This window comes from Pogoniulus pusillus, chromosome 29 (assembly GCF_015220805.1).
Source record: "Pogoniulus pusillus isolate bPogPus1 chromosome 29, bPogPus1.pri, whole genome shotgun sequence".
NCBI lineage: Eukaryota > Metazoa > Chordata > Aves > Piciformes > Lybiidae > Pogoniulus > Pogoniulus pusillus.
Genome location: NC_087292.1, coordinates 6867864 through 6881367, shown reverse-complemented (window position 1 = coordinate 6881367; position 13504 = coordinate 6867864). Strand labels below are relative to the sequence as shown.

The 13504-nt window shown below is 43.0% G+C and overlaps 1 protein-coding gene across 1 annotated transcript in view; it reads right to left on the bottom strand.

The window, feature by feature from the left end:
- Positions 1-13504, bottom strand: part of TOP1 (DNA topoisomerase I) — a 67538-nt gene that overhangs the window by 25948 nt on the left and 28086 nt on the right. The window contains exons 3-4 of the mRNA XM_064167469.1: positions 11617-11719; positions 422-548 (exon numbers count right to left, since the gene is read on the bottom strand). Coding sequence (XP_064023539.1) covers positions 422-548; positions 11617-11719 — 230 coding nt within the window. The remainder of the gene's footprint in view (positions 1-421; positions 549-11616; positions 11720-13504) is intronic.

Below are 13504 nucleotides of genomic sequence, written 5' to 3'. Positions count from 1 at the left end.
TGACCTACACAACAAACCAAGAAGGCAGCATTTTCTGTAATTCTTACTTAAGTCAGTATTCTTTGGCCCTCCAATTTCTTCAATAGATTGGAGCTAAGTGAATAGTTTGTTCTTATACAGAATGAATGTGACCTAATCGATTTTCTCCCTTGTCTCTGAATCTAAGCTTAGCAAAGTGAAAAGTAGCAGGGAAAAGAAATGTGGAGTCAATGGACACAGCTCAACTGTGGAATTGTTTCCATTCACAATACCTGCAGATAAATCCCTGGCAAGGTAAAAACCAAGCACTCCACCAACCAAGACTCTGGGTTAGCCCTGACATAATTCTCTCCAGATCGATTAAAACATGGAAGCTACATCTAAACCACTGAGTTTGTACCATTTACCCTCCTCTTTTGTTTCTCCTGCAGGAGATACTTACCTTCTCTTCCTTTCTCTTTTCCTTGTCTTTATCTTTGTGTTTGTCTTTGTGTTTCTCTGAGCTGCCATCTTTGTGTTTGGTTTTTTCCTTGTCTTTGTGTTTCTTTTCCGAGGAATCTTTGTGCTCACTGCAAGACAAAAGAGTATGTTTGCAGAAGAGAACAGAAGGAGATTTGACCAATACAGGCAACTTCCAGCAATAAAAAATTACAGGTTTGGACAACTGGAAACCCTACAAAATGAGGGATCACCTTAACAGGAAGAGCCACCATAGCCTGCTGTCACAAGGCATCCATTCTGCTCAGGAGGAAGATGCCATAAAACCACAGCCACCAAGCTCTCTACTTCAGGAAAACCCCATCAGCCTGGATTGCTGAGCAAATCCACAGCTGCTACACTTAAAGCTCAACACTTCAGGCTGAATTCCCACTGGCTTTCCCTTTCCTCTTTTTCCTAGTCCATGTAAAAGGTCACTAGAATAGAGCTGCCAGTCTGTCAGAGCCCATGTCAGCTTTTGCTCAGACAACAGTTTGTCATTGTAGCAGCTCTCATCTCTGGAACTTAAAGAGAAAACCGCTGATCTCTATTATTCCCAAACAGATGGGAAAACCAGAGCAAACAGGATATGCAGTGTCCTTGTGTTTATGCAAAGTCAAACAGAAAAGGCAGGAATAGTGCTGCAGTCTTTGGCTGGAGCTGCTTCTTTATGCCTCACCACCATGGCCAGTCCAGCTCTGCTCAGCTGAGATGACCCTGCCACGAAGGGCAGGAACCCAAAGGTGTTTCCAAGTTAGCAACCATTCAGAGTCTACTGTTGCAGATAACAGCATTGAGAGTTTCAGACCCAAAATTCTTTTGTCAGAATAGAGGAAAAATGTCCCCAAGGAGAAGGGAGGGGGAAAAAAAAAAATCAACAACCTTTTAAAATTCTGTTTGCACCCCCTTCTGATTTCTGAGACATTTGGGTAAAATTGGATCACACTTTCAAGTGTTTCTTATCAACCAGAAAGGCATATGTCTGTTTTCAGATGAAAATGAGTTCTCTCGTGGAATGACTTGACCCTCATGGCCAGAAAGCGAGGAATGCTTTCAACAGACTCACAACAGAGGCTGCAAGAACTGGTTACAAGGACTTGCAGCACTGTTGTGGAAAGCCGAGCAGCAAGACTGTCAAATTGAGAGGTCTTCAATACACACTTAGAAGTTGTAAGGGTTCCCTGAGGTCACTCTGGGCTTAGGAATGCCAAAGAGCCTGAAAATCAGTCCCTCTTCTACTGGGTACAGTTAGTTAGGAATCAAGTCAGCTGCATTCCTCATGCTGGCAGTTCACACTCCTCCTTCCTCAGCATTTGACTCCCACCAGAGCAGAGTTCATCTCAGAAAGCAGTTTCTCCTACACAGCACAATGCAAGGCTTCACTGAAAATAAGCAGCTTCCTTATTCCAGGTATTTCAACACTCAAGCACAAGCCCAAACCTATCTGGGGGAACACAGCCCTGAAAAACAGCAAGCTGGGAATGCCAGGAAAGATCATGACTTTTAAGAACAACGTCTATTTCAAGTCTCTTTCCTACCAGAAAACATAGATTGCAAAAGGGTTGAATGTTTGATGGCCACATAGCAAGCAGCAGAGTAACCTGCTCCCATAAAGCCTTTGTGGTTAAGAAGGTGACCACAGTGACAAATACTCCAGCCCACACCCAGCTGGAGAACTGCAGAGTAAAGTTCAGCATGGAGAGTTTCAGAGCCTCACGTAACACTAGCACGAATGGACCTGAGCCTGCAAAAGGTCTAAATTATTCAAGCTCAGAGTAGCACACACTCCTGTAAATGCACACTGGCCTCCCAAGCCCAAGCAGCTAAAGCACAAAAAATCTATCTCTGAAGGAAATCAGCAGATTCATGTACTGCATTGCATTAGAAGGCAGCATCAAGCGGAGAAAGTAGTTTCGTTTTACCACACCAACAGCCTCTTTATACCACACAAAGCCGTGAAGGAGTATCTGAACATTAAAAGGCAACTGGCACTCTAGAAATTCTTGTAGATAAGACACCCAGCACCACATGTTACCCATAAGGGAAGATTCAACAACTGCAGACTATTCTTACCCAGCAGATCGCGTTATGTACAGTGTGATTAGGACATGTGAGTACATACACAGAACGCCCTGACACTGGATCTCGGAAACCCACGAGGTGTCTGCTGCTCCTGCTCAGATTTGACATCCAAGTCTCTCTGCTCTGTTTATTCATCACTATCCCAGACTCAAGACGTTTATTTTATTCTCCTTTGCTCCAATTGGATTCATTGACTGAAAGCACAAGCCCCACACGTTATTAATCCTTCCTAAACTTCGGAAGGTCTGGAAACCAGCTTGGTATCTTTTGCTGTTATCTGTACATTTGCCAAAGATTTTAACATTTACAAAGGTTTATCATCATACAGGAAAATCCAAAGCGAGCAAACACACAAGGCTCAGACCCATTTTGTTCTCTGCTGTGTCTATTTTCTGACTCGTTCTTATTTGGTATTTAAATCCTACCTGAAATAACATGTTTTTCTCAGACAACAATTTGCATCTTCAAAGCACAGTACACACTACAGTCGATGGAGTTAGCTCTCTAAGGTAAAGTTCAGGGCAGTGTCTGTTGTTTGGGAGTTTGGAATAGCAAAGAAAAAGAAGTTTCAGTTTTCAAAGGGACTGTACTCGCTTGCACTAGCACTAGCTTTTGGTATGTGACTGGGACAGTCCGGGGACATACACAAAAGACATGGCTAAAAGAAAATTCACAGGGAATAATCTGCTAAGCTAATACTGAAAACAGCAGAAAATCCTATTAGATTAGAGAAGCAGTGACAAAATGTTGTGTGTTGAACACTTGCAGACTACATCTGGAGTCAAAGAAGTGCTTAAAACCTTAGGCTTGCTTAAGCAGAAGCTCAAATGACACACCTCTCAAAAGAGTAAGTGACCATCACTGAGAAGTTGTTACAGAATCTAAAGCTGAAGCTTTCCAGCACTGCAGTCAGAATCAAACAGTTTGGATTCCTAACTCAGTCTTAGTTCTTGGTTTTCTTACCTAGTTTTCCCTTTTGCTCTGCAGCAAGCAGGAAACTTCTTGCCAAAACAATGTGGGCTCAGATAACTCAAGGAAACTGTCTCCGGTTTCACTCTGCAGCTTCATTTTCAAAACAGTATTGGTAGCTAAGGTCCTGAGGTCCTGCTTGCTGCTGCGATGTGACTGGAAGAAATTCCCCAGATAAAAAACTAATTTCATGTCCTACTGGCTCCAGTGTAAAGAAAGAGCATAAATCTCTCTCCCTGCTTGTCAGTTCTGCATACTTCTAGGTACTGGACCATAGCTCTGACTTTCACAACTCAGTCCAAAATTTTCTGACACATGCAAGGATGAAGGCATGTGCCTATCTTCCCTAAGAGGGCCTGAAATCTCCATCTCCCAGAAAAGCTCATTTGGAGACATGCCAGTAAGATAGGCCTTGTGCAACAATCCTGACAAGAGTAACTTTTTTGTCTCCACAAGCAAAGCAAGTTGCTCAGATGCTAACCTCAGACTGCAAGCTGAGCTGCTTCAGTCCTTCATCTGGCTAAGACACTTACCGAGCCTCAGGGGGAATGCAACTGCACCACCAAGCTAATCTCAGAAGAAGAGATGACAGGATGCCATCCTTATCCTGAAGAAGGCCTTTCAGCCTTCCATCAGAAAGCCATTTCCAGACAACACCAAAGCTGTTATTAGGAAGCACTTGGAACAATTTAAAGATGAGAAGTCTGTCTTCCTGGTTGATTCCTAACTGGAAGTCTCTTTTCTTTAAGGAAGCCAAACAACAAGGTCTCGAGGCTGCATGCACCCAGATAATTTTATTCTCAGTTCACTTGTAGCACTGTGGATCCTCCACTACCTTTCCTGTACCTACCCCTTTGCCAACAAGCCAGTTTGGAGTCACTGAATTTGGACAGCTAAACCCCCATAAGACAGAGGTAAGCTCCACTGCAGGTTAGCCCTAAAAGAGGACAACTGGCTCATAGAGTGGTTGCCAATGATCTGTTTTAGAAACATTCAGTCTTGCTGACAAAATAGGACCATTACAGATGAACCACTGCAAAAGCACTCCAAGATGCTCAGTGCTGACAACCTGCAGTTTGTGTTTTTAAAGGTAATAAAGTACAGCAGGACACTGTATGAACACAGACAGGACCAGGAATTACATCATCTGCAGACAGATCATGGTACTGCCTTAGCTCAGACAAAGGCCAGCTGAGTAGAAACACCTCTCCTAAAGCACTCCAGCATTTTTACTAGCTTGCTCAGTGCCTTTCATGTAGGGCTTTAGTGTGTAACAAGGGCATCTGGAGGCCTTGAAGAGCTCAGGCTGAAACACACAAAGCAGCAAATGCAAGAGCAGCAGCCATTTCCCTTGAAAGCATGACTGTATCTCCCAGCGAGGATGTCTGCAGGAGGACAGCGGGAGGGGAGGAGAGGAGAGGACGGGGGAACAGGCACCTGGCAGCAGCTGCTCAGGCTGCGATCACATGGGAAAGTCACAAGTGGAAAGTGTTTCCAAGGCACGGCAGATGTGCAGATCGCAGCTTCCCCCTTCAAACCACCACAGCTTTGCAGTAATTTAACACCGCATTCTTCAGGTGCCATTTATGGACGTTAATAATCCCTTCCCAGGCCCTTTCCATTCCAGCTTCACAATCACAAGCTGGGAAGGATGCCTTATCTAAAGTGTCTCTTATTTCCTCTCTCTCTCATATTCTCAGCTGTAATTAGGTCGTGACTGGGAATCTGCTACTAGCAGGCACCAGTGCCTGCTGCAAGCAGAGCTTTGCTTGCCTCCTCGGGAGCTGCTGCGGTGCAACTGAAGCGTAAAATAACAGTGAGCTGTGATTTCAGTGAAATCTAAAACACAATGGGAATGGAGCATAGGTTAGGCTGCCCATGTCTGCTTTGACGTAATACAGCATTAATGGAAACCCATGATCGTATTCAGGCTAAGGCAGAGCAAGGAATGGCTGACTGTGCAGGGAGCCTTTCAGAAACAGAAGACACACCAGCAAAGGACAAGTTTTCAGCTGGCTTGCAGTATTTTATGCTCACTGTTAGAGGTTTATCATATGGTATTGCAGGGAATGAACACGTGAGCCTCAGTGGTTCTGCTGGGATTTCAGAGATGCAAGGGGAAAAAGAACCTGAAATCGCTTTTCCCAGAGTTAAAAGGAGTCTTTTCACCCGTTTTCACAGATCATAGATCAAGTCCTCAGCAAGAGGAACAAGATAAAAAGCCAGACTCATCAACAGCTGATAGAAGTATTAGAAAATAGAGCTAAATTCACACACTGAGAGGAGGATAAGGCTTAGCAAGTGCCTTCTATGGATGTGCAAGAATCAGGTGTACTACCAAATGAAAAGCAAAAATGTTACTACTGCAAGGCAGTGTCACATTAGAAAGCTGATCAAGGTGAACTCAAATGGAGAAGGAGAACAAAACCACCCACACCAGGGAACAGGGAGAGCTGAAATTATTTAAAAACATGGCTTTGCCCCCCCCCCACATCAGGTATCCCTGCCTCATCCTGCCCCTCAGCACACACAGTCCTTCACAGTTTAGGGTCATTCAATAAAGCAGGAGGTATGCAAGAAGCCTGAACTGAAATTTATCCTGATTCACAACTAGCAAATGCCTGGAATCTGTGTTTTTCCTAGAGAAACTATAAAACTCAGTGAAGATCGGGTCTATCCCTTATGTGTTCCACGCTTCTGCTCATCTCAAGCTGTGATCACAAGAGATTCAGTAAATGGAGGAAATATGCAATCTGACAGAAGATTTTTCTTCCTGCAGCTCAGCTGCTTGTCACATTGACAACACAGATCAGTACTGCAGGAGCAGCCTCTTTACTCCCATTCCCTGTCACAGCCATTTCTGCACTCTGCAGTCTGCTGGCAGCCCACACTCCACGCACAAAGCCCAAGACACCTGGCAGAAAGACACTTGTTACTGTGAGCACTTCTAACCCTATCTCCCAACAATCCTTCGTTTCAAAGGACCCATGATTTCATCATTTGACATGGTCTCTGTGTTTGAAACGTTCATCTGCCATAGATCAGAAACCTATTACCACACCAGATTTGTTTCCTTTTGGTTTTTTAACCACTGACATTTGTAGTTAATGGGTGTGTGTTAGATTTTCTGCTGGGGATTGGGAAGAACAGAGATGGAGAAAGGAAAACACTTTGCTTGGTGGTGATGTGGATTCATTCTTTGATATGGATTTTTCTACAGTGAGCTTTGCATTTTCTTTCCTTAAGGGGTGTCAGAGAAGATCTCAGGCACACAAATGTTCTCTCCCAGTTTACTACAGCTGTAAATGAGTGGTTAAGACACAGAAGTGTCATCTTGTGAGTGGGAGAGAAGGAAAGCAAGAAGCAAAATTAAGAAGTTCTACACTCCACACACTTCTGCCATACAAAATCAAAATTATCTATTTTAGGTATTTCTGAGACTTATCTTGGCAGTTTAGATCCTTCAAAGTCTGGGTACAGGAAACATTTATTCTCCTGCATTGGAATTCTGCCTTCTCAATGCAGGTTTTATTTTCAAAGCCTTTTTTGAAGTATAGGGCAGGAAATCAAATTGCCAAACTATTACAGACAGACATAAAAACACTCTGCCTCAAGCAGCACCAGATGATGCTCTCAGCCGTGCACAGTGACCGATGAAGGCAATCAGGGGACTCTTCACACACTGTCTATATAATCACATGGATGCTTCACCACCACCAAACACCACCTCCAACTTCTACTAAAGCATCATTCAACCTCTTTGAGAATTACCAGATACAGCACATCTTTTGCAGTAATACAGCAACTCTTCTGCAATACAGAATGGATTCTTCCCAAGATTTATATGTGGTTCTGAATCTAAGATGTATCTCAAAGATTCATTTTCAATTTTAGCAACAAGTGACAGGTTTTTATCAAGTGCTTTAAAAAATCCCCATACAGGTAAAAAGCCAATGGAAAATTCCACATTCTTGTTATCTTGGAATTTCTAATGGAGTAATGACTATTTTTTACTTGTTTTTCATTGTTGAAGAAGAAACTTCAGGACAAACAGTAAGGCTTTTCCTCAAAAACTCTTCTGTGAACAAGTATCCCTCATCAAAATAGCTGTCACCATCCTTGTGCCTCTGCTGCAGTCCCCTACAGTTGAATTCAACTGATGTTTTTGCTACAGATGGAAGGTATTGGATGGACACAGCACAGAAACATAGTGGCACAGCTGTGCGGGGGGTTTGGAATGGCTATTTTGCTGTTTATACCTCTTGTTATAACCAAAACCTTCCACTCAGTAGAAACTTTACAAGAGGAGTGACCATGAAAATTGCTTGTAGTACATAGAGGTTCACCACTTGTCTTGCTGCAAAGGACTTAAATTGCTGTCAAACTTAAAAAGGTATTTTCTTTTACCAAAAAGACAAGCATTGCAAACTTGCTGGTGACCAGCTGCTCTCAGCAGTATGCTACCTAGCAGGTATTATGCAAAAAAGAAACACCTGAGGTGTCCCTTCAAGGTGAAGATGCCATTTGAACAACATAAAAAAGTAATTGCTTTTTGAAAGAAAGTTGCCAGACAGAGAGTGTCAAGACAAACCCATCGGCAGGAGATTTCATTGTCAAAAGCAAGTTGAGCGTGTCACAGTGAAAAAACCTCCAAGCTGCACACCTGAAAAACCTGGAGACTGTTTTCTAATCTGTCTGAAAATCTTCCAAGCAAGGAGTTTCCACGGGTTGTGAACTCACCTGCTAAAAATGTATTACCTTTCAGTTTCCTCACAGGCACTGCTGGCTGATACTGAAGGAGATGGACATTTACCAGCTCAGCGTCAAGAAAACCCTTTGCCTAAGCAGTGGATGAGGTGAAAAGCGACGATCCCTCTTTAGTGGGCACAGCCATCAAGACACTGCCTGCATTTGCATCTGCACGAGGAATCTTTCAGCAACAACAGAAAAAAAATACAATAAAGTATCAAAATAAACTGAACCTAGAACCAGCCTTTTGAGTGTCTCTGTGGCAAAGGCCTAAGACAAGCTTTTCAAACGAATGAAGCACAAGCAAACATGGAGCACTCACTATTTCTTCCCCAAGAAGAATTTTGCTTTTGGTCTTCTTGTATCATGGCTAAGAGCCCTGCTAGAAGTGGACACTTTTCCAATATTTCCCTACCAAGCAACTTCCTTCCCTCCCACTGCTGATGAAATTAAAAGCTATTAAAAGTGGTGAAGTGATCAAATGCTCCCTCCCAGGTAACCCATCCTCTTGGCAGTACGACAATGATGGACACTAGACAGTCACAGAGTCAATTCTGAAATTCAGGCTTCTTATTAATTTTGGCTCTGCTCAGGGAAGTGTTTTGATACAGTGACTGTATCAAATTGAAACTCATCTTGCTTCAGTCCTCCTCTTCTGGCCTCTGCCACCCTTGGATTCACACCTTGGATCCGAGCATTTGGCAGTCGCCAGCACACAAGCACTTGTTCCATTCAGGTCCTTCCAGCAGCTCTCCTCTAAGTGATTCCCTGCTCACCACTGTTCCACCTCCACCCCCATGTTGTGAGCTGCTGGACTACCTCCATCACAATACAACAGCTACCTAAAAAACCCTAATCCTTACAGAAAACTTACATTTGTGGAATTAGGGGGGGGATAATAGCTGAATTAAAGAATATTGGGAAGAAATGCTTAAATCAGTTACTTCTAAAATGTTTGTCTTAGTAGTCAGGTGGTTTTACACAGCAAGCAGCCACATACCCTGAGCATGAACTGGGCAGAGGTGGTTTCAGAGCACTCCCAAAAGAGTGATTCAAGCAAAGCACCACACATATTTTTTCTCACTACCTTCAAGACCAGATCTCATGATATGGGACAACAATACATTCATTTAAAAAGTATCAGTTTTGAAAGGCAGCAAATGCAGTACAGAGAACTTTCACAAGCTGCAGACTCAGCCCAGGGAAGTGAAGTCCCATCTTGTGGAGGAGCAAAGCAGTATTATGGATAGCTGGACTTCTTTTCACAAAAGCAAGCAGTGACAGGGCAAGGTTTAACTGCTTCAAAGCAGAAGGGAAGAAAGTCATGACAAAGGTGGCAAGGCACTGAGAAAAGTTGCCCAAAGAATCTGTGTAAGCTCCATGCCTGGGAAGTGTTGAGAGCCAGGTTGCCTTGAGCAATGTAGTCTAGTAGGAGGTGTCCCTTTCCAAGTCAGGGGGGCTGGAACTAGACAACTTTAAGGACCCTGCCAACTCAAAGCATTCTATCATTAAGTAATCTCTACCCAAATCACACCTTCAACAAAACTCCTACACATATTTTCACCCAGCTGCACCATCCACATAGATGCATCCCAAATGTGACTCAGAGTTGCAGTATATTGTGCTCACAGGACAAACAAAAACTGAACAGATAAATTGAAGTGACTGGAAGTCTTTAGGCACAGTGCCAAGAAAACACGATGCCTTTCGTAGAGGGATTTCCAAGCAACACTGCAGGAAGGAAGGAATTACTCCAAGATAAAGCACGATGACATCTCATGAGCTAGAGCTCACAAAACATATTAGCCACTCTTATCTCCTTCCCATTGTTTTGGTATTTGTTTACACAATCAGTAGTATGCAGCTTCAAGCTGTAAGCCAGAACTAGTTCCTCCAGTTGAAAACACACTGACCATTTCCAACTCCTACAAAAACATGGCCAAATTGTTAATGAATCCTGGACATTTAAGGACAGCAATTACACCACTCCTTACTAAAGGATAGACTTTGCTATGGCTCCAGGAGAATGCTTGGAAATGTGAGACAGTCAGTTTTGAGGTGCTTACTTGAATATCAAAACCATAAAAATCACAAATCAAGGCAGTGTAGACACATGAACAAGGAAGAGTGCAAACAATGTGCCCACAGCATTTCACCTTTGCCATGGGAGCTGGTAAACACTGCAGGTTATTTGGCCTAGATTCCCCCCCAACCCCCCATCACCCATTTACTTTCAAAATAAAATGAATAAATGTAGTATAGAACAGTAAAGTTGTGTAACTAGCCAAAAGGTCAGAAAAAACTCTTAAGTGTGACCCCAGTAAAACAAACCCACTGCTCGGCACAGACTCCCTCCTTTCTGTGCTTCTTTCTGATACAAATCCACTGTTAACAAAAGCTTTTTTAATTCATTTTTAGACTGTTATTGCATAAACACCCATAGCATAAACACTCTCCACCATTCACCAAGTGTCACAACATAAACTTACCCTGCAGGGACTGCTTTTTGCAAGTTTCATAGTCAATGTAGGCCCCCTGGCACTTGCATGTCAGGAGTCACAACTAGGAAAGCTTTTCTGAGTAACATCCTGTGTGTGACGTACTTGCCCTTGCCCCATCACACCAAATCACCAGGGACAGACCTGCATATCCTGGTTCCTGCAGCTCGCAGCCTAGGCTGGGAATGTGGAATTCACCACCAACTCCAGAGCTACTGGTCATCACAGTAAATAAGTGTTTATGCTGAGTGTAGATGATATGGCAGATGACTGCCACGAAACACCTTCTCCATATTGTGGCAGTGCAGTGTATCAATCACATCAGATTACAGCATGCAATCCTTTTAGATTCATCATCTAACCCTGCCTCACAATGTCAAGATATCCACTGTGGTAGCTGGCCAAGCATATCATCATCATTGTGGGCAACAATCTTCCCAGATACTTTCAGTTATTAGCAGGCTGAGTAGTGTCATCGAGTTCACCAATGCTAAATCAGTGGGGTTTACATCAACATACCTGAGATACTGAAGTTTCTGACAAACAACTGGAATCACACACACAAAGATGATAAACAGAAGTGATCAATCTTCCTGAAGTCAGGGTTATACTACTTTTCAATGCCTGGAATAACTCTAAGCTACAGTAGTCTTTTGGATATTGGCTCACATCTGCAAGACCCAGCTTCGGCTACCCATATGTGAATGCATGCAACGCCAGAAGTCAGGATTAAAGTACCTACACTCACATAAACCACACCCAAAATGCAGCAATTCCGTCCTCATGTATCAGAGTAATTCTTGTAAGACTCCATGTGCAACAGTGCTTTAGCCTGTGAGGACTTCATCAGCTTTTTCCTCACCTATTACTGTGCTTGGACTTTTCCCGGTCTTTTTCCTTGTCCTTCTTGTGCTCTTTGTGCCGGTGTTCTCGGTCTTTGTGTTTATCTTTGTGTTTGTGAGAATCTGCAAGCAGAGAGGCAAAAACAATTAAGAAATGAAGTTGGGAGAAAACTCCATGCCTCCCTCATGAACCTCTGCATTTTTTCCCACCCCCTACCAGTATTTTCTATGATTCAAAACTTGTAATAGAAATCTTTATTTCAGAGGTCTGGAATGGATTGACTGTTCCTGGAGCACAAGTTGATTCATCTTGGTAACAGCTGCATTTATATGGTCTTCAGTTCAATGACCTTTAAATGCTTTACAGACCCTGAAGAAATGCAACCCTTGTTGTTAAATAGGTAGGGTATGGCTATGCAAGCACAATCCTGTTTGGCAGATGGGAAACTTAGCTTCCTATGTCTCTAAGTACTTCATGTCAAATAGATTAGAAGGATACAGGATCAGAGCACAAAGCTGAAGTGGTAGCCTGCTGAATCCTAGAATGTACACTTCTGCTTCCACAAGTAACTTGTCTAGACAAAGTACACACTACCCCAGCCTCTCAAATTAAAGTCATCTTACTCTTATTCCAAACAACACAGACATGACAAGCACATAACACAGGAAAGGGGAAGTAATGAGGGAGAAGGAAGGGTGAAAAGAGGATTAGGAATTCTCTCATCATTCTTCTCTTCTTCAAAGATACCTCCCTCTGATAATAGCCCCACCAAGAAAATGCAGTATGACAGCTATAATGAGTATGTGCTGCTGGTAACCCACCTACACAGGTTAGGACTGGTCCAAATTAAGTGACAGGTCATAAATGGGAGATGGCACTTAAGTGAATCTACATGAACACAATCATTTTATTGCTATCAATTTCCACCCTAAGTGACATTTCCCATCCTCAGTGACAAGTGTACTGTGTAAAGTCCTTTAAAGCACCTAGGAAATAGATGCACTGCAGAAAAAGAGCAACACAGTTGAATTGTAAATAAACTGATTTACAAGTATCTTTAGGTCCTTAAATCTGATCTATAAGTAGATCAAAAAGGAGCTGAGGCTTGAGTTAGCACCTCAAGAGACACCATTATTTACAGACAAGGTCACTGCAATGCTGGGAAGAACATGAGCATGCCCAAAGACTCCTCCCCCAGTTTTACTGGGATTTGTTTATTTTATACTTAAACTCTTAAAACAAGTAAAATTAAATAAGCTACTCCAGATACCCAAAAAGCTCTGCTGACTTTGGCAACTGCTTCCAGGCTGGAGAAGCAAAATTCCCCCCCCCCCCCCCCCCCAAGATCTTGGATGTAAGATATTAAAGGCTTAATTGTAGAGATGTTACTGCATCTCCAAAAAGGCTACTATCCCTGCACCAGGAATAGGAAAACTGCAACACAAGGATTTTGCGACTTTCAGAGTCACATGGGAAATGTGCTGCAGAGCCAGGAACAAGCCTCATCTTCCTGACTGCACCTCTTTCACCACAAATTCATTTTTCTCCTTAACTGACACCCGTTTTTCTAACCTCAAAACATTCAACTAGTTTTAGTGGAAATACAGCCACAGTCCATATCCACAGAATGTGATTTTAATTGCTTTCTCTAACTTCAGGTGTCAGACACCTGCAGCAGGCAACATAAAATAATGCATGAGTGCTGCCACTGAAACCTCCAGCTTGCCTTCTGCATGTCCTCAATCCTCCTAAACATGGGGACACTTCCTAGTGCTTTGCTGTACACGGTACATACACTTAAAGCACAAGATTCAGTTTTCTGTATTTTGATGCACAGGCACGTGGCAGGTTATATGGAACACTCAGTGTTACAGCACAGAACACCTAAGGGATTTTAAGTACCTAAA